Genomic DNA, 20,089 nt, shown 5'->3' on the forward strand with positions numbered 1-20,089 from the left:
CGCTGTTTTGGAAGTCCTGGAAATGGCTTGGCTGCTGGCCCCATCCCTCCCACCACCCCAGAGAGCCAGCCCCTTCCCTGGCCCCAGAGTGATGATGTCAATGTGATGGGAGCTGATGGCCAGAGCAGAGAGGGGAGCAGAGGAGGGAGGGTCTGCTCAGCAGGAAGCACTGGGGGCCGCGTGAGGGAGGTGGGGTGGAGGATAGCCAGGAGAGTCAAGGACACAGCTCCTGAGATGCAGGCCCCACTCCAGACCTCAGGAAGCCCTACCGCCTGCGGTAGGTGGGACACGCGGAGCCCTGGTCTGAGAGTGTTGGCTACATGGGGACTGGGCGCAACTGTGCCAAGCACCTCCAGGGGCACGCCTGGGGCCTGAACCAGTCTGTCGTGTTGTTGCCCACAAAGATGGACTGGGGCCCTGCTGTGCTGTGGGGAGGGGCGGCCAGGGCCATGGGACACCTGCCCTCCACTCTGGCACAAATGCTGCCCCAGACCTCTTTCCTGGCCTGGAGCCTCCTGCCTGGGGAAAGCGGGAGGAGGAAAGGGGGGCAGTACCTTAATCCCGTCCACTGGGTTATGGATGACGGTGGTTTGAGGCTCCTACAGAAGAAGGAAGACACAGAGGAAGGAAAGAGAGGGAAAGTGAGAAGAGGAGGAAGCAGAGACCACCAGGAGGGGAACAGGGAGACAGAGGAGGCGTGGGTGGCCAGAGCCTGCGAGAAAGAAGTGCAGAGCAGAGTGGGGGACAGGGATGGAGGCGGCGTGGAGCAGCTGCGGGAGGAGCCTGGGTCAGACGGCAGGGATGGAATGGACAGGAGCTCTGTCCAGGCTGGCGGAGGTGCTGCTGTCCAGGGCAGGAGATGGACTGCGTGGGGCCCCGACAAGCTGCACAATGTGTGTGGGAGCCAGAGAAGCCAGGCTCGGCCTTGGGGAGTTCTCCCCACCCTTTGCTGCTTGAACCTGTGCCCCAGCGTGGTAGGGGGCACAGGTCTGAAGATGTCATGGGGGTGGGGGTGGCACATGGGATGGACAGGGTCCGAGATGGGGCTGGCTGTGAGGCTGGCACGTGGGCCACCCTGGCCACTGGAAGGCCTTAGGTAGGCTGGCACCAGGCCACCCTCCAGCCATGGCCTGGCTGCTCTGAGCAGCTTGCCCCTCCCAGGACCGCTCTCCTCTCCTGGGTCTCAGGGTGGCCATTTGGCAAACCCGGTATTCCCGTGGGCGGTCTGGGGCTGGCTCCCGAAGCCTGGCCTGGGGTTCTCAGGGGACACCAAACCTGCTTCCAGCAAATGTGGGGACCTATGGGCCAGCAAGCCCCAAAGCTCTTAGGACAGCTGAGGGGACCCGGCACCCACCAGCCACAACTTTACATCCTTGGGAGTACTGCTGTAGGGTTCACCTGTAGGAGCCCCCAGGGCAAGGGGCACTGAGGAGCGCAGTCAGAGCGGAGCATGGTGGGGATCCCTCCCCTCCCCGGCAGGGAGCCCCTAAGTCCTGCCTCTCAGGCAGCCACAGAGCAGCACGGGTGTGCTAGCTCCTGAGGGAACACAGATGTGACGGCAAGCCCCCTCCTTGGATGGCCCTGACCTAGACACCTCTCTACTGCACCACTGTGGCCCCGTCTCCCCACGGGCCATGGAATGTGCCACTACGGGCTGTTCCCCCTGCAGAGCCTGGCCCAGCCCCACCAAGCCAGACCCTGGGAGTGGTCTGTGGGTCGGCCTGTTGAGGATGGTGGGGGAGCTAAGGGTGGGGTCCTGGCGGGGAGAGGGTGTCCTCTGCCTCACTGACTTCCTGAACACTCCTGGAGAGACATCCACAAGTCAACATGGGTAGGAGGCTGGGCCTCTCCCCAGTACCCCAACATCTGTGGGTCTCAGTCAGGGGTTCCCCAGAGCAGCCCTAAACCTGTCTGAAGTGGAGCCTCCTGCAACAGTGGCCTCTTCTCTCCACTTCACCACTGGTGAGGGATGAGGGGCGGGGGCCATGCGAGTGCTGTCAGACAGGCCAGGCGGGGCCGGACCCCACCTTCACCAGGCCCCCTCTGACCAGCAGCAATCACACAGCCAGGGGCGTAGGAGGGGCTGAGAGGCAGAGTTTGAGGAGCTCAGTACCAGGGCGGCAGGAGGAAGCGTCCCTTTGGGGCTGGTGGCGGCTGCACTGTTTTTGGTGCTATTCGTCTGGGGCTGTGGAGAGAGGGAAGAGGAACCCTTAGGCGGGAGAAGCCCCTCACTCGCCAATTCCCCATCCCATGTCTGCCAGGATATGGGGGGAGGGGGACTCCAGAGCAGGAGCCCCAGGGAGTGGGGGTGAAGCTGCAGGCTCTGGGCCCCCCGGCACCCCAGGGCCCGGCCGGAGCCTCACCTTGACTCCATCTGCTTTCTTGTTGAGTAAACTCTTGGCTGCTGCATGGGGAGGAAAAAGGCATGGTGAGTGCTGGGCCTGGGTCTCGCTGCAGCGCACCCCCACCTCTTTGCCTGACCCCACTCTTTCCCCAGGAGCAAGTCCAGGGTCCTGAGGCAAGTGTGGCTCCAGCACCCAAGCTGGCTCTGAGCAGGTGGGGGGCCGTCCCGTCACGCCAGGACAGCCCTGTCTCCAGCCTCCTCCGTGACCCTGGGGCTCCTATAGGCATCCGGATTTCTCCTCTGACCAGACCCAGAGATGCGCGTGGGTGCTGGGGAGTCCCATTGGCTTCTGGGCCACATGCAAGCTCTTCCTGGAGGAAGGCAGGATGCCGCCTCCTCCATGATGGGAACTCAGGACTAGCGGTGCCAGGTTGGGGTGGGGGCAGCTGAGCCAGCACCCCAGAGGTCATGCCCTCCCGGGCCACGCCATCCTGGGGTAGGGGTGGGTGGGCTGCAGCTGGCCGCCCACTCAGAGGGCCTTGTCCCAGCCCAGGCGCTCACCTTGCTCTCAGACCCCCGTACCTTGGCACCCAGGCCTCAGAGCTCTGCCCAGTGGGCCTCTCAGCTCAGGCACCGAGGGCAGCCCTGCTCACCCTCATTCCGAGCTGCCCGGCAGCCCTGGCTTTGCGGCCGCTTCTGTGCACTGACTGGGGTCAGCACAGGCCTTTCTGCCCACAAGCCCCTGAGGACACTTGGTCCCAGCAGCGGGGTCTCCGCCTCACCCAACACTCCCCCGCAGAGGTCAGGGGGGCCTGGCCCCAGCCCCTGGTGCCCACACTCTCCACGGCTGTTAGGATTTTAATTACAGAACTAATAAATAAAAAAATAAAAAATAAACCAAAAGAGGAAGTCAGCTTACCTTACAGAAAAGGAAAGGTGAGAAGGGGAGGGAGTGAGGAAGGAAGAGAGAGAGAGAGAAAACAAGATTTGTGTTGGTTCGGGAAGGGGCGCAAGCCTGCGGGCCCAGGACTCACAGGTGACCTGTCCTGGACCACGCTCACCAAAAAGAGCCGGGGCCATGCGGCCAGCCGGTGCAACAGGGTTAGAGAGGCAGCCAGGCTGGAGCCCAGGGGATGACGACGTGGGAAGTGTGGGGATGCTTGCCCCCGGGCCAAGCCAGGAAGGAAGGTGGCACAGCAACCCCCCCACCCCTCCCCCACCTCCTGGCTCCAGGACCCTGGCTGGCCAGGCCGTGAAATTGGGTTCTCCTGCCTGGGGACCCCGGGCTGCCCATACAGGCCTTGGTGGGGACAGACAGGCACCTTTCAACCTAGGACTGCAGCGCTTCTCAAATGGGATCCTTCCCCCACCCCAGCAGCAGCAGCAGCAGAATTGCCCTGTACAGTCAGAAATGCAAATTCCCAGGCCCACCCCACCCTCCTGAGCCAGAACCTCTCCAGGGTGGGACATCTGTTCCATAAGCCCTCCCGGTGGTTCTGACGCTGGGTGCTCCAGGTTGCCGTGGAGATCAGGAGGCTGCACCCCGCAGGACACAGACAGGCCTGGGCCTGCTGCCTGCTGACCACCCCCTCCCTGTCCACATGCCCAGTGCTCCTCCTCCATGGCCCTGGCCCCTCCTGGGCTCTGTAGGGACTGGGGTCGTGCCTGACCAGTGGCTGCACGTGGCCCCGGGGACCCCATGTGCAGTGGGCACAGTTCCTATTCCCAGCCTCCCTTTCTTCACAGATCTCTTAACGCTCAACAATTTTGTATCAAGCCCAGGAGTCCCTCCCAGGATCCATGGAGAAGTAGAGGGGCCTCAGGCATCACTCTCCCGTCCCCAGGCCTAAAGCCCCACCTGGTGAAGCTGCGCACAGGACCACCTCCCTGATGCCCCAAGGCAGCCCTGCCCAGTGAGTTCCCAGGACCAGAAATGCCGACTGCCCACTTCCTTACAGCGCAAACTGAAAACTCTCCCCTTCGCTGTGGCTCAAATCCGCTTCCCTGTGGCTCAAATCTGCTTCCCTGTAACTTGGCTGTGGAGGGAGAGTCTTGAAGACTCAGAACTCAGGGTTTCAAGGCCCCCATAGCCCCCTCACCTGTCTGTGTATCCCGCCCTCTCTGCTCCCCTCCCATCTCCAGCACACACGACTCATCTCAGAAACATCTGCCCAGCGCCAGCCAGCCAGAGGCTGCAGCTAGGGGATACTGTCCTTGCTGGTGACCAGCTGCCCGACACGGCTGGGGGACAGGCTCCTCTTAGGAGCCCGAGGAAGGAGGCATCCAGCCTCGCCTTGAGGACATTTGTCGTGGGGAGCTGAACAGGCAAGGAAGGGACCCAGTCCTTTCCAGAAACACACATTTTAAAAAGCTGTGGCCAACTGAAGCAGGCGGTATGCAGAAGGCAGGTTCTACCCACCCCCGAGGGGACAGCCAGGCACGCAGCCTCTGCCAACCCAGCGGCACGTCCAGCCAGGCTCTGCATTGGAACTGGGGCCAGCACGGCGCCCCAGTCAGCAGCGGAACTGAGCTCTTTCCCCGGGCATGTCCTCAGAAAATCCTCACAGGAAAGGAGGCAACACAGTTAGGCCCATCGGCGGGGTTGACAGAGACCCCGGACAGTCCTCGGTACTGAGGGTTCCATTTAGATCCTTGAGCTTATCAAAACCCGCATTTCCAAACTGTGCTGCTGGAGATGTACCACAGCAGCAGTGGGAAATAAAAAGACAGAAGTTCACAGTCCAGTGGGCGGCAAATGCCACGTACAAACCAGCCCTCATTGAAGGACTCAGGCCAACGCTGCCATCAGCGCTCTGGGAAGCCCTGCAGCAGACGCCCCTGTGGTCTCAGTCAGTTCCCAAACATCCTTCCTTGTGAGCCCGCTTTTACAACAATCGCTTGTGCACGCCTTGGGTGAGTGTGGGGTGCACAGGCCCGGCCCTCCCAAGCGCATGGCTCCTGGCCACCCATTTTTTGGGGGGCTGCTCATTTCATATCTCCGCCTGGAACTAACTACAGATTCACCGTGGCCAGAGTCCTGTTGACACCCATCTACACTAGCGTTCAAGGGCACGGGAACTGCCTTTCTGTGTCTCAAGTTCAAAGCATGTGTTAGGTGCCGCAGGAGCCTAGAGTAGGCGGAGCAGTCACAGGCATCCCAGATACCGGGGCTGGGGGTTCCGCAGGCCTCTGTGGGACAAGGAGAGACCCTCTGCCCTCCATCCTGGGAAGGCACTGCCCATTCCCAGGTCTCCAGGCCGGGGCAACTGCTGCCACCCTGCAGCTGGCCGGACACTGGGTATCCTATGCCGTTACACCCAATCAGTGCAGGAGAGACCACAGAGGCCAAACTGAAGCACACTTGACAGACGGGGTCTCTCTGAGGGTCGAGGGGGCTATGCCACATGGGCTGGTACCAGACTCTGACTGGATGGTACCAGACTCAGCTGCCATGGGCAGAGAACTGAGCTCCCTGCTCACTGCCGTGTGGTATGGCTGAGCTGGGCTGACCTAGCAGGATGGGCGGTCCCCTCAGCCCCGCCTCTGCCTTGTCCCCCTAGCTGGTCACCCAGGACAGCCATGCTGGGCTCTGTCCACATGCACTGACCACCCTCCAGGACAGAGCCGCTCTCGGCGCCCAGGGTGGAGCCACACATGCAGGGCCTCATGCACCGTCGCCCCACGTTCACTTGCAGGCAGGCGGGCATTGCAGCGGGAGCCCCGGGCACAGGGCAGCGTAGAGGCAGCTGTCTCTCAGCACTGTCACCTGGGCAGCAGCACCTCCCCAGAAGCCACTAGCCTCACCCTTTTCTAATCACAGCCCCCTTCCGCCTGTGCTCTGGAAAGGCCTGTCAAATGGAGCAGACGCAGGAGGGCCCTCCCGGGGTGCTGCCTGCTAGACACATCCACTGGGCTCATGGGAGGAGAACAGATTGCCCTCCCTGAGGACGGCCTGGGTCTCCCCAGGAGGAGGTCTCTGGCTGGGAAGGCCAGGCTGCTTACCCTGTGGGGTCATGAGGAGGCCTGGGGAAGGCAGTCCCCAGCACCCTAGAACCTCTGCTCGGTCCCCAGCCCATGTTGGAGGCACTGACAGGGAATTCGGTAGCTCAGCCCAGGGAGGACTTGGGGTTAGCCCTTTAGCCCTCTGTGTTCTGTGGCCAGGCGTTGCCAGCTTGGCCTAACCTAAGCTCTCACCAGCCCTCAGCTCAGGCTGGAGCTGCAAGGAGGTCTTGGGGTCACTTAGCCCTCATGGGGTCTGTCCATGGTCACAAGCCAGCAGGTGGGCAGAAGCCAACCTGGGCCTCTGGGCTCTGGCCCTGCACAGCCCAGAGGAGCAGGTGGGCAGTGCCGGCCTTCTTCCTCACAGGGTTTGGTGCCAGGGGAGGAGGACTTTGCAGAAACAACCCAAGAGGAAACCCTGAAAGTCTCCTCTGGGTGCCTAAAAGCCCCACCCCGCTCCAGAGCGGCCTGTCCTGGGGGGAGGCTCGGGGCAGACATGCACGTGTGGGACTCAGCAGCACAGACCACCGTCTCCGTGCAGCCCCCAAGGGGCAGGGTGAGGGTCTGCCCCAAGGGCCTCTGCCTCTCTGGCCCTGCTCCCCAAGGCTCTCCTTTCAGGACTCAGACCCCCCAGCAGCAGGCCCAGTGGCTCCCTGTGGGGCCCAGGCCATTCTTAATGGGGGTCTCCAGACCCCCAGACCTCAGGGGCCAGGACCAGAAGGGCTTGGTGTGGCCCATGGGTCACCTAGCCCAGCCCCTCCTCTTACAGGCGAGGAGCCTTGGGGGCTGCCTCCCTGCCCTTGCGGTGGGCTCTGCTGGGATGTGACCACACGGGAGCAGGGGCTCCCGGGGGCCTGGCGGCCTCTGGGGCGGCTCTGGAGCCCAGCCAGCGGCTGTGTGCAGCAGGGGGCTGCATGCTGGCAGGAGGGATGGGCGGGAGCGGGCGGGACGCTGGTCGAGACACATCTACCTTGTTCCACCAGCCCCATGGTGGTGCCGGAGGCCGCGGTGGACATTGTGGCCGGAGCGGTGGTCTGTCTGCCCACTGTTAGCACCGGGTTAGAGACGAGGGGAAGGGAGGGGTGGGCGGACACAGACGAGGGGTGGGCGAGGTAAGGGAAGAAAAGAGACAAAGGAAGCAGAAGAAGATTAGAGTTAAAGTTTAGGTGACAGATGGTTCCAGAATCCTTTGCTCAAGAGAGTGAAAACAAGATTGGACTGATTGACACGGAAAAGCATTTGCCTCCTTTCTCCTTAGGAAACCCCAGTGGGGGCTTCTCGTGCCCGAAGGGTGTGGTGAGCACACAGCAGACAGGACAGTCCTATTAGTGTTGGTGTGACCGTGTGCACGCGTTCCCGGCAGTACAGCATCACAGCAAAAGTAACAGGATGGCGGGTGGGGGGCGCCAGATGCAAACGGACAACGAGAGAGACGGATCACAGACGCTCGCACACGGAGTGTCGGACGACGGAGAAGCCACGGGCACAGCTTGTCCAGACCTGGGCTGCTGGCTCCACTCTGGGGCTAACGTCATGCCCCAGATGGGTCTGCCAGCGCCCTGGGCCTCAGGGGTCTATAACAGACCCCATCCCTCCACCACACCCCACACCCCACCAAGAGAACTTGCTTCCCAACCACCCACTCTGAGCGGCCGGGGCAGGAGGCTGCAGCTCATCCAGAACTCGGAAGGAGGCCCCTGAGCCTCCCGCATCACCCCGCATCCCTTCTGCCCTCCTCCCGCACAAAACACATTGCTCAGAGCACTCAAAATGACAAGGAGGCCACACAGATGCCCGACAAACGCCTGGACAGACACACACGATGCTGTGAGCCCCAGTGGGGCAGCACAGACGCTCGTGTTCACGGGGTGGAGGGACACAGACCCAGCACGAAGGTGATGGCCTCAGGGGGCTGGACCCTGTGGTATCACCCAAGGTGGGAGCCCAGAGGGGCCAGGTGGGCAGTGGGTCTCAGAGCTGAGTGAGGCAGACGCCGAGGGAGGGCCTGCCGCAGAGGAGGGGTGGAGAGGCTGGTGAGGAAGGAGGCGCTCTCCTGCATGGGCCAGCAGGGATGGGGCAGCCCCTGTCTCTCTGGAGAAGAAAGGCTCACCTGAGAAATTCCGTGTGGCCAGCATGGTGGTGAGGATGGCTCCCTGGGGAGAGACACAGATAAAACCAGGGCTGTCCCATCAGTGTTCCCTGCTGGCTTCTGGCCAGGGTAAGACCCCTGTCCTCCTGCCCAGATGCTCAGACTCATGGTCATGAGGCTGACATGACCTCAGCCTTCCAGAGAGGCAAGAGCTCCAGGAATCCAGCAGTCGCACTGAGGCAGATCACCTATTTCCAGAATTACACACACCCTGGGCCTAAACCTGTTGACCAACTACAGTTTCTAACTGCTTCAAGACCCCTCACGCCTCAGTGGTCACCAGAACAGCTGGTCACCTTGGCAGCTCCTCTGGGGTCCAGCTCCCTGACAGCCCCTTCCTTTCCTGACAGGCTCAGACAGGGCACCAGTCCTGGGGCTTCCGGGGAGAACCGCTCAGAGACCAGTAGAGGGCAGTCAGGCAACAAGTCCCCAGCCTGGAACTCACGAGTAGAGTGCGGTCACCGGAGCCAGCCCTGGCCAAAGCAGGCAGGTCGGATACCCTACTGGTGCCCACCTCCCTCCCCCGGCCCACCCAAGACCAGTGTGTGTGGCTCCGCTCTCCTTACCAAACCTGTCTGAGCCGGAAGCTTCAGACTTGCTTATACTAAAGAATGTGACTGCCAGATGGTGCGTACTGCCTGCAGAGCCCAGGTGAGGAGCCTGCAGCCAGCACTTCAGGACGGCCCCTCCAAGGGCTGCTCGGAGGTGGCACAGACAACTAGGAGGGGCCACACCTGGCCCACGGCCCCTCTGGACTCGTTCCCAAGCTGGCCTGAGTTCACCTGATGCATCCAGTCTGGGACTTGCTAACACTCAGTCCTGGGGGCAGCAGCAACCCCTAGGTCTGCCCAGACCCTCCAAGGCCCCTCTGCTCCAGCCCAGAGGGACGCAGGGAAGCATGGCCATGCCTGGGACTAGGGGCCAGGGCCTCACCTTGAGCTTTCTCCTGGCATTGAACTTTTTCAGACACTCCACAGTCTCCTGTCTGTGCATCATGGAGGCTACCGTGGAACGTTGCTGTGGGGAAAGGGGTGGTCATATGGCAGCCAGGAGCCCAAGGCACAGGGGAGAGGCCAGGGTGGCAAGACTTGCGGCACCCCGGGGTCCCCACATGCCAAGAGCCATCAGCCACCACTGCAGCAAGGGCCATCCGTCCCCCCAACCTGCCTGGGATTTAAGACTTGCCTTTCCCTTGCCTCACCACTCTGTCCCTCACAGACAGGACTGCAGTTGGGAGGAAGGGATTGCTTCTACCCTCCAATGCCCTCCAAGCCCCAGGCCTCACATACGTGCTGGTGTGTCCCAAGCCAGAGGCCACAAGGAGCACCCAGGGGACCCAGGGGAGCTCTTGGGTGTCAGGAACAGGACCCTCTTGGGGCCCTCGCCAGGGGAGTGGTCTGAGGCCACCTCCACCAGGAGCCCCCTCCCCGCCACGGGCACCGAGGGCGACTCACGCAGACCCACGGATGCTTCAGGGCCTCATGGGCTGTGATGCGCTTGGCAGGGTTGATGGTCAGCATCTGGTTGATTAGGTTTTTGGCTTCAGGAGTGACAGTGTCCCATTCGGGGGACGGGAACTGCAGAAGGAAATAGTGCCCCAGCCAGGCCTGAAGCCCCCTCTCGGGCAGGGGCCAGAATTCTCCAAGGGGCTTCATCTCTGGCCACCAATCTGGGACAGCACGACCCAGGACCTGGCCACAGGTGGCTTCACCCTACTCCTGGCCTCTTCCCATGCTGCCCTTACCCGGCCACACCTGGAGGAAGGGAGCACGTCAGAGCGGGGCCAGTGCACTCACGTCGTAGGCGCCGGCCTTGATCTGCTGGTACAGCTTGTGCTGGTCCTCGTCCCAGAAGGGTGGGTAGCCCACGAGCAGGATGTACAGGATCACCCCTGCGGATGGGGCCTGTGAGCACCACAGCCACTCGTAGGGTGCCACCATCCATGGAGCCCATGCCCTGCACCCTCACTGCCCAGCTCCTGTGGCCCTGGGAGGGCACTGGGGTCCCCAGCATTCCTTTGCCCCCACTTGTGCTGCAGACACTGGGGCAGAAGGGCACAGCCAACCCCTCCACACTCTGCCCCACACCCAAACTATCACGGGGATGCAGATGCGGGTGGCGCTAAGCCCCTCTGCTGCTACCCACCTCTGTGGGAGGATACCCCTACCCAAGAAGGGGCCCTGCCCATGGCCCAACAGTCTCTGACCTCTCCTCTCCACTCCCGTCCACCCACCACACCTCTGGACCAGACCTCTGCTGAGCGCAGGCAAGCACTGGGGTGCGCCAGGGTCATGTGAGTGATTCTAATCTGGGTGGAAAGGGAGCTCCTGGCTGCGTGGGAAGACCCCTGCCAGGGCAGCTCTGACACAGATAAATCCAGATGAGAGCAACACGTGCTGGTCACTGCACACTCCAGGATGTAGGTGGGAAGTCCTAAAACACCCGAGGCCCTGCCCTGCACCAACTCAGGCCAGGCCTCACCACATGCCCAGATGTCCACGGGCTTGCCATATGCCTCTTTGCGAAGGACCTCAGGGGACAGGTAGCCTGGTGTGCCAGCGAACCCTAGAGAGAGGGGAAGAGGCCACGAGGGGCTGTCACACCACCTTCTGCCCTGCTGACTGCCAGCCAACACACCCTGCCCCTGGCACTCACCAAACCACGCCTGCTGGTCCCCCTGCACCTCAATAGCCAGGCCGAAGTCTGCCAGCTTCACTGCAGCCCCTTTGCACTTGCTGGCCAGGAGCAGGTTCTCCGGCTGCAGGGAGGTGACCGGCACAAGGGTGCACGTTGTTTAAACCCAGAGGTGTTATGCAGGGAGGGGTGGGAGGTTACAAAACAAAGAAAACAGTGGTTTGCAAGAGACAGGTGCACAGGTCTGAGCCCTGCCCCATGGTGTCTGCAGGGCACAGCTGAGCCTTCACCCCAGAGTCCCAGATGCTGAGCCTGCAACCCCACAGCCCCTCTGCCCCTGGGGACAGAGACGCAGCAGCTCTGGCCTTTTAGAGGAAAGCTGGCTCTCAGCCTGAGCTTGGATCCCCATACCCTGAAAGGGCGACCTGGGGGCCAGTTGGACCAAAACCTCAAGCTCATCCTTACAAGCAAACTGAATGTTCCCCACAGCTCTGGGGCAGACCGTGCAGTGGCTGAGGGCTCCCGTGGCCCTCAGACTCCCACTGGCTGAGGGACTGCAATGGCCCTCCCTCTCCTCCCTGTTTCCCACTCCCCAGAGACATGTGGTGTCGGAGGCTCTTGAGGGGAGGTTCAGGTATTTCCTACTGAGATGGTGACCTCCCAAGGGCAAGGAGAAGCACATAGGGGCCTCAGCACTAGGGGCAGCCCAGGACATCCACCCACCAAGTGCCCCTGGCTCTGGTCATCTCCACTACATGGGGCAGGAAGGAGGCCCCTGCAATGAGCCCCTGCCCGCTGGGTATCCACAGGTCGGGGGTTACTCAGGCCCTGACACAGGGAGCAGTGCCCTTGCTCAAGCCAGAAGGACACCTGCTCCCTGTCCTGCAGCAGCGCCAAGGAGGCTGCTGTCCCCAGACTGGGGACACTTGGCACTGAGGGCCTGAGGGGGTCCCAGGGCCACTGCATCCCGTGGGTCCTTCCTGTCCCAGCTTTCAAACCCACCAGGCTCTGGTCTACCCATCAGCCTCACCACATCCCAGCGGTGGGGTCTCTCAGCTGCAGGCCTTCCTTGTCCGTGACCAGCAGGGGGCATCCCTGGAGCCCTCAGGTCCCCTTGGCCAGCCTCCCAAGCCACCCCTTCGCCCTGGTGAGTGCCCCGTTGTCCTGGCACAGCTTCCATCTGGCGCAGTACCCTCGGGATCACACTGCTGCTTGATGAGCCGCCAAAAAAGACAAAACAGAGCCACTCCACCCGCTTTTAACACTGGTTGTAAACCTCAGAGATCTTGAAATGTGAAAAAGTGGCCCCCAGAGTGAATGACATATGCTATCCCCATGTGGAAAGACTGCCATAGCCCCGAGCTGTGAGTGCCCCTCAGCAGAAACCCAGAGCTTCCTTGAAAGCTCCAGCCACGCTCTACTGAGCCGGCGGGATGAGGCCGTTTGCCCCCTTGACAGGGCAGCACTGGGGGCTTCTGTCCCCCACTTCCACCTCCTCGTCACCGTGGGGGTCCCAGTCTCCTGGGGCACATGCATCCCTGTCTACCGAGCACCAACCCACAGGCCTCTGGACACGGTGATTTTGCCAACATGAGTGGGTGGAGGCCCTAAGCTCCCTGTGCAGCCACATGGAGAAGTCGGACAGAGGGGGGGCAGGGGCTGCATTTCTCCATCCAGCCCAGAGCAGACTTGCCGCAGGTGCCCCTTTCCCGGAGGAAACAGACCAGCAGTTCTTCTGAAGAGAAGGAGCATTAAGTGAACATGGGCTGTGGGAAGCACTGGGCGAGAAGGCCTGGAGGCTCCAGGGTAGCTCTGAGGCTGTGCCCACCCCTGCTAGGCCACCTAGTGCTGCTCCCACCTACAGCTCCATCCTGGCTCTTTTGCAGCTCCCTGGGATGACATCAACTGCCCTCTGCTCTCCGCCACCCTCCCCCGTGGGGTAAGAGCAACCCCATCACTCTGCTGCTTCCTGGGCTGTCACGATCAAGATGGTGGATTTCTGTTCAGGAGAAAAGGACATCCTGTCCCCCTCAACAGGAGGTTGAGACACCAAGAATTCTGTTTGTCCCTCAGATTGGGGAGGAGGTACCATTGACCTCCACTTCTATGCCTTGGCCCCAAAGTTAACCAGATAAATCATGGGGTCTGGTAACAAAATGCCTGTGACCCCTCACAGGAGAACCACTGAATCCTAGCACCAACCCATGTGGCCCCAAGAGGAGCACCTGGGGGCCGTCTCCTCCCAGAGGCGCCTGAGTGAGGCTGACTCACGTGAGACACAGCAGGACATGCTTGGAATGCAGAGATGAGAGGGAGCAGGGGGCACAGTGGCGTGTAAAGGGCATAGGAGAGGGTCCCAGATCTGCTCTTGGTGTGGCGCTCTCCCCAGAGCAGTGCAAAGATCATCGATGGCCTAAGGAAGGGTGTGACCCCCATCCAGCATGAAAACCAGTGGGCAGGTTGGTCTTAAATGCCTTCAGGGTGATGGCCCCAGGGTCTGCACTGCTTGCCTGTCTACAGAGAAGCAGCAGGCTGAACCAAGCCTTGGGGAAGGTGGGGTTGAAGAAGGAGGAAAGGAGATTGGAAGGAAGGAAAGAGGGAGGAAGGGAGAGAGGGAGGAGCAGAGAGACAGCTAAGCTTCTGAGAGGCCACCCTGTGCCCTGGGGGGTGACCAACCTTCTTCCGAAGAGAGCCTAGAACTGTTTTGCCCAGACCTAAGCTGGGGGCAGCAGAGACTTGGAGAAAGGGCTGGGAGGACTTGGCAGACCCTGGCGAGTCCTGATGTCACCACCCTGCTCCCAACAGTGTCAGCCCTCTGTTACCTGTGTCCCACCTGCCAGAGTGGAGTCTTGGCAGGGGCTCACAGTGAGACCCTGAGTGGACATTTGTTACTAGCTTTCTCTATCGCCCAGGCTGGAGTGCAGTGCAACAGGCTGATTTCTGAAGACTAACCTCTCCCAGCCCTGAAGGTCCGGAGGGGAAGGGAGGGCCATGTGCAGACACCCCCCCAACACACAAGTGCACACACATGCACATGTACACACATGCCCACAAGACATGCACACACATGCATACACGCACACATGTACCCACATATCACATTCACATATGCATTCACACAAACATGCCCACACACGTTTGCACACACATACACACTTGTACACACATGCACACACATGCATGCATGCAGTCCCCACACACATGTGCATGCACAGATGCCATATGTATACACACATGCACACAGGCACACATACAGACATGCGACCACTCATGCAGACATACGCACTCACACCTCTATGTGTGCACATACATGCACATCCCCGCACAGGTGCAAGATGCACACACGAGCATGTATACACACGTGCATACACACACAATGCCTCCACCCAGGCATGCACATATGTATACACGAACCTCCATGTACACACATGTATGCACACGCACACACATACTTCTATGCGCATGACACATGCACACTTACATACAGGTGCACACACATAAGCATGCACACATGCCTCCACACATGCACACACATATGCACACCCTCCACACAGGAGGTGCACACACATACACATGCACATGCATGCACACACTCCATGCATGCACACAAGGACACACACACACATACACCTCTCTCCCTCCAAGCTCTACAGTGCCCCACACCGTCCAGCCCCTCACACTTCCTTGTACACAGCATGCAGGTACAGACAACAGACACCTGGCACAGAGTGGGGTGGGGACTCACCTTGAGGTCTCTGTGGACGACCCCCATTTGGTGACAATGGAGAACGGCCTCCAGGATCTGCTGGATGCAGTGACTGTGGCAAACAGCAGGTGGGTTAGTGTGAGTGGCCCCGGGGAGCAGCAAGAGGAGGCACTGGGGGCAGGGGCAATGGTGCTGTGTGGCCTGGGGTACCAGGGGGACAAAGCGAGTCAAGTGGGGAGGAGATGCTGGTCAGGAGGGGCCTCTGGAGCTCCTTCCTCACCTCCAAGGCCAGCAACCCTGGCCCTGGCCCTGCCTTCCCCTCTGGGTCCGTATCTGCTCAGAGGGCACAGCCAGGCACACAGAAGTGACTTTCAAAGGAAACACCCCTGTCCCCAGGCTCCTGCTGGCCAAGCCTGACCCTAAGCTGGGCACCCTCAGGAGGGAGGCCAGGCTGAGCCTGTACCCTGCAAGGCAGGCTGAGGTGAGTGGGCCGGGTGAGAGGGCTGGAAAACCAAGACAGGGAAGGGCCAAGGCGGCTGGGGGTGGGGGCAGACGGCTGCCTGGTGTGTGAGAAAGCCCCAAGCACCAGGACGCTGCTCTGTGCTGGAGCAGAAATAATGTGCTCAGGCACATGTTATTTCATTTTAATAAAAAGTGAAACCCGCCTAGGCGTGGTGGTTCACACCTGTAATCCCAGCACTTTGGGAGGCCGAGGTGGGCGGATCACCTGAGGTCAGGAGTTCAAGACCAGCCTGGCCAACATGGCGAAACCCCGTCTCTACTAAAAACATAAAAATTAGCTGGGTGTGGTGGCGCATGCCTGTAATCCCAGCTACTCGGGAGGCTGAGGCAGGGAGAATTGCTTGAACCCAGGAGGTGGAGGTTGCAGTGAGCCAAGATGGCTCCACTGCTCTCCAGCCTAGGCGACAGAGTGAGACTCCTTCTCAAAAAAAAAAAAAAAAAAAAAAAAAAGTGAAACCTAAGCTTCCACATTGGCTGGTGGCTACCGTGTTGGGCAGCTCAGTTCCAGCAGCACTAGGGGCATCTAACTCAGCTCCCAGGGATCTGAGGGGCTGGGCAGGGGGCTGTGTGTGCGCAGCACTGAGCACACAGAGCTTCCCCTTCAACCCTTCCTCTCATAGTCAGGGAGGGCTGTTGGCAGAAGTCCAGGGCTCTTCCAGGCCATGACTGGCTGGGAGGAGAGGTCCAAGCTGCTCTCAGGCCACCTCCCTGACACCTGTCCTAGAGCACATCAGACCCAGGGCCACGGAGCCCCTGCACACACCGAGAGCCTGTGGCTTGAATCTGCTTCTGCCCAGGTGCCCCTGGAGCCCAACACAAGCCCCTCCCTGGAGACAGCTCCACAATGCAGGGTGATAGCAGCCACCACCTCCGAGGCTGCCCTGCTGGGCCTGGAGGCATTTGCCACAGGCTGCCAATGCTCACCTGCCTGGGGTCTCAGTCACCGCCCCACTGGGCAGGGTCAAGGGAGGGATGGGAAGACCCCCTTCAAGACCCTTCTATCGCAGCCAGATCCTTGGGGACAGGAGGGTGACCAGGGTCAGCAAGATGAGTGGGCTTTGTTTTCCTAACAGCAAATTCAGAGAGGACACGGGAGGCCAGCCCTCTTCCTCAAATAGCTCCCACCCCTCCTGGTCCCATCTGCACAGCGTCAGCCATTACATTTAAAAGTGAATCTGAGTTTCCTTCTGAAGAAACCCAGCCCTCAGAGTCCTAACGGGTAAAGGACTCCTGAGGTGTGTGGGGTCAGGAGAAACCAGGCCCCAACTCATGGGAGACAGCCCCTTGGTGGTGTCACTTCAATGTCACCAGAGTGGGAGCCACAATCCTATCTCCATGCTCCATGTGCCCTGGGGTGTCCTGCCTTCCCTCCTCCCCATGTGCCCTGGGGTGTCCTGCCCCTTTGTTGAAACACCCTCCCTTCTCCCTGGCCTACACCTAGAGACTTCTTCCTGGCCTCTTCTGCTCCTGCAACTCCCGTAGGGGGCTGTGTCCCTGAAGTCAGCCCATGACAAGCCTCTATGAGGGCCATCTACTTCCCATGATGCTCTCATCTGCCTGGACCAGCCCCTCCTCCTTGTTCCTGAGGGGGCCTGGCATCTGTTCCTTTGAATGGCCAACTGTGTCCCGGCAAGGCCTGTGAGCCTAAGCATGGCGAGCTGGCTGCGGGGGCTTCCCTCTGGTGGGCAGACTCAGCCTCCCTATGGGACGGGAAGCCTGGGCAGCGGGGGGTGAGGCTATGGGGTCAGATATCCACAGCCATCCAGATGGGTCCAGATGCAAAGTGAGCTCAGTGTGGCCCTCCCAGGGGCCAGCCGGCCCCTTCATGCACTGCTGTGTGGTGTGGACGGTAGCAGCGCTGGCCAGATCCTGTGGTCAGTCTTGGCCCTGGTTTGTCCTGGGAAAAGCATAGATCTTGGGCTCCTCCTGTCCAACTGTGTGCACTTTTCCCCAGCCCATCCCCGTGGTCCATCACTTCCCTGAGGGCTGGACTTTCCTCTGCCCTTAGGCACTATCCTGGTGGAGTGATGTGTGCAGAGGTTGTGGTCACCAGGAAGTGCTACCTCCTTGGACACCAACATGCACCCCACAGACTACTGCTGAGGGCGAGAGTTGAACCTTCCTCGTCGACCTTCTTTCAGCCTCAGACTCACTAAGTCCTGGCCGCAGCTCTGGCCATGCCCTGTATCCTCCTTCCTCCCCAGATGTCATCGCCCCGTGACTCCACACTTGGCTCACCCAGTCCTCCTCGGCCTCCCCTGCTAGTGGTGCAGGGCCCCAAACCCATGCCAGAGACAGGGGGACTATGGGGCCAGCATTGGGTCTGCACCTCTCCATGGTGTCCTTGAGGGTATGATGGGGACTTGGCATGTGTTGCTGAGATCAAGTCCATCCCGTCCATTGTCACACAGGCTCCAGGCCCTGCAAACGCATGCTCAGGATCGAGTTGGCTGAGCAAGCCAGGGGTTCCCAAGACAAGGCTGCACCCAGCAGGGTAGGTGGGATGGGACAACCACCTGGCCTCGGACAGTTCATTCAGGGCGGTCCCCTGCACTTTAGGGACCTGTCCTTATATTGCCCTTATCCTGGTATAATCTGAGACTATGGCCCTTGGAGGATGTGAGACCTCATCGTCACGCCATCTATCTGCCCTCACCTTCTGTTAACATCGCTGTCTTCTCTAGGAAGGGCAGACCCCCGCTAGGTTTGTTTTTGTTTTTTTCATGTTTTGAACAGTTTATAAGATGTCACTCTTGTGATTAGAACTGTTCCCAAGCAGCATTTGGGACGTTATTCTCAGCCTGGGCTCTGATGTCCTCCCCCTCCGGGGACAGTCAGCATTGCACACAGTCCCTTCACTCATCTTTCAGAAGTAACATTGCTTTTTTTTTTTTTTTTTTGAGACGACGGAGTCTCTCTCTGTCACCCAGGCTGGAGCTCAGTAGCGCGATCTCGACTTACTGCAACCTCCACATCCTGGGTTCAAGCGATTCTCCTGCCTCAACTTCCAGAGTAGCTGGGATTACAGGCATGCGCCACCATGCCAGGCTAATTTTTGTATTTTTAATAGAGATGGGGTTTCACCATGTTGGCCAGGATGTCCTCGATCTCCTGACCTTGCGATCCACCCGCCTCGGCCTCCCAGAGTGCTGGGATTACAGGCGTGAGCCACCGTGCCTGACCGCCACTTTGCTTTTTATGGTTTTTTTAAAAAATGGGTTCTAAATGTTTTGAACTTTGCTTTCCCTGTTTGAAGAAGACATGGGCACCCTTTAGTTCCCCCATAAACTCCAAAGTAAGACCCTGCTTCCTCCTAAGATGAATTTCCAGCTTTGTTGGTTAGAAATGAGTTCAGAAAAGCAATGACTGTTCTGTTTCTTCTTGTTCCTTAGATGGGGCGCATCCAGAAATCTGTCAGCTGCTCCACGGCAGCAGCTCCTGGCCCTTGGCAGGTACCAGGCAGGGCATTAGTACACTTGCCCTGGCTGCGTCTGGGTGGTTCAGAAAGCACCTCCCTGCCCAGGTCTGGCCAGGAGGTCTCGGCCCATCCTGTCCCATGCCTGTCCTTCTTTTTTTTTTTTTTTTTTTTTTTTTGAGACGGAGTCTTGCTCTGTAGCCCGGGCTGGAGTGCAGTGGCCGGATCTCAGCTCACTGCAAGCTCCGCCTCCCGGGTTTACGCCATTCTCCTGCCTCAGCCTCCGGAGTAGCTGGGACTACAGGTGCCCGCCACCTCGCCCGGCTAGTTTTTTGTATTTTTAGTAGAGACGGGGTTTCACGGTGTTAGCCAGGATGGTCTCGATCTCCTGACCTCGTGATCCGCCCGTCTCGGCCTCCCAAAGTGCTGGGATTACAGGCTTGAGCCACCGCGCCCGGCCGCCTGTCCTTCTTTACCTCTGTCTCAGCACAACCCCGACTGTTCAGACGTGGGGCTCCGCCCGGGGATAAATTAAGCCCCCTCCTTTGCTCCAGTCCTGCCCCGAGTCTGTGGCGATGCCTGTGGAGTAGGGACCCATGAGAGCCTCTGTCAGACTCTCCACCAAGATCCACTGCTTGAAGGCTGAAGCTCATGCACAGAGAACAAAGCCGCTGCGGCCCCAGGCAGGGCACGAGGCTCACCCAGAAAGAAAGGAGCCCAAGGCTGCTGAAGCCTGAGGAGGGGCCCCGTGCTGAGGCTGTTGCACTAGCGGGGCCAACCCAGGAGGAGTTCTCCAGGAGGCTCCTTCCCTCTCCATGTCCCCTCTCCCGCTCAGCCTCCAAAATCACTGCCCAGATCCTGGCACCCTCTACAGGACGCAGGCCGTGCACCCCCTCGCTCCCCACAGTCTGGCTACGGAATGCCCTCCATTTGAGCTCCAAACCCTCAACGGAGGCAGTGGAGTTTCTAAGAGAACATCTCTTCTGGCTGGTTCCAAGGGACCCCATACACCAGGGGTGCCCTCTGCATCGGGAGTCCTGTGAGGGGAGGTGGGGAGACCCGGGTCAGAGCAGGGAACACTACAGTTTGCTCTGGCAAAGGTTCCTGGGACCTGAACAGCCCAAGCATTTCCTGAAAACCCTAGAAATCCCTTTCTTCTCCCTTCCCAAACCTACCCTGAGGCTGCTCCAGACCTCGCCAGGCCAGTTCTGCGGTCCCCCGGCCCACAGCAAAAAATCTGGGGTTCAAGCAGGTGGGACTCCTGCTGCCAGGCCAGGCACCCCAGGGCCCGCCATGGGGAGGGGCTGTGGGTGTGTGTGG

At 60.2% G+C, this 20,089-nt stretch overlaps 2 protein-coding genes across 24 annotated transcripts in view; one reads left to right on the forward strand and one right to left on the reverse strand.

Moving 5' to 3' along the window:
• The window catches only part of LOC105494213 (calcium/calmodulin dependent protein kinase II beta), a 109,383-nt gene that overhangs the window by 15,117 nt on the left and 74,177 nt on the right, over nucleotides 1-20,089 (reverse strand). For 5 of the 23 annotated variants that reach the window (XM_011762475.3, XM_011762462.3, XM_011762469.3 and 2 more), the window contains exons 6-16: nucleotides 14,872-14,944; nucleotides 11,148-11,250; nucleotides 10,974-11,057; nucleotides 10,289-10,383; nucleotides 9,947-10,069; nucleotides 9,426-9,509; nucleotides 8,454-8,496; nucleotides 7,314-7,388; nucleotides 2,364-2,401; nucleotides 2,114-2,185; nucleotides 555-599 (exon numbers count right to left, since the gene is read on the reverse strand). In XM_011762475.3, coding sequence (XP_011760777.1) covers nucleotides 555-599; nucleotides 2,114-2,185; nucleotides 2,364-2,401; nucleotides 7,314-7,388; nucleotides 8,454-8,496; nucleotides 9,426-9,509; nucleotides 9,947-10,069; nucleotides 10,289-10,383; nucleotides 10,974-11,057; nucleotides 11,148-11,250; nucleotides 14,872-14,944 — 835 coding nt within the window. Of the gene's footprint in view, nucleotides 1-554; nucleotides 600-2,113; nucleotides 2,186-2,363; nucleotides 2,405-7,313; nucleotides 7,389-8,453; nucleotides 8,497-9,425; nucleotides 9,510-9,946; nucleotides 10,070-10,288; nucleotides 10,384-10,973; nucleotides 11,058-11,147; nucleotides 11,251-14,871; nucleotides 14,945-20,089 lie in introns of all 23 variants that reach the window. The other 18 variants (XM_011762481.3, XM_071095125.1, XM_011762467.3 and 15 more) reach the window with 8 other exon arrangements.
• LOC105494244 (oxoglutarate dehydrogenase) overlaps nucleotides 1-20,089 on the forward strand; it is a 467,517-nt gene that overhangs the window by 3,425 nt on the left and 444,003 nt on the right. The window lies entirely within an intron of this gene.

The sequence above is a fragment of the Macaca nemestrina genome, chromosome 4, assembly GCF_043159975.1.
Source record: "Macaca nemestrina isolate mMacNem1 chromosome 4, mMacNem.hap1, whole genome shotgun sequence".
Lineage (NCBI taxonomy): Eukaryota > Metazoa > Chordata > Mammalia > Primates > Cercopithecidae > Macaca > Macaca nemestrina.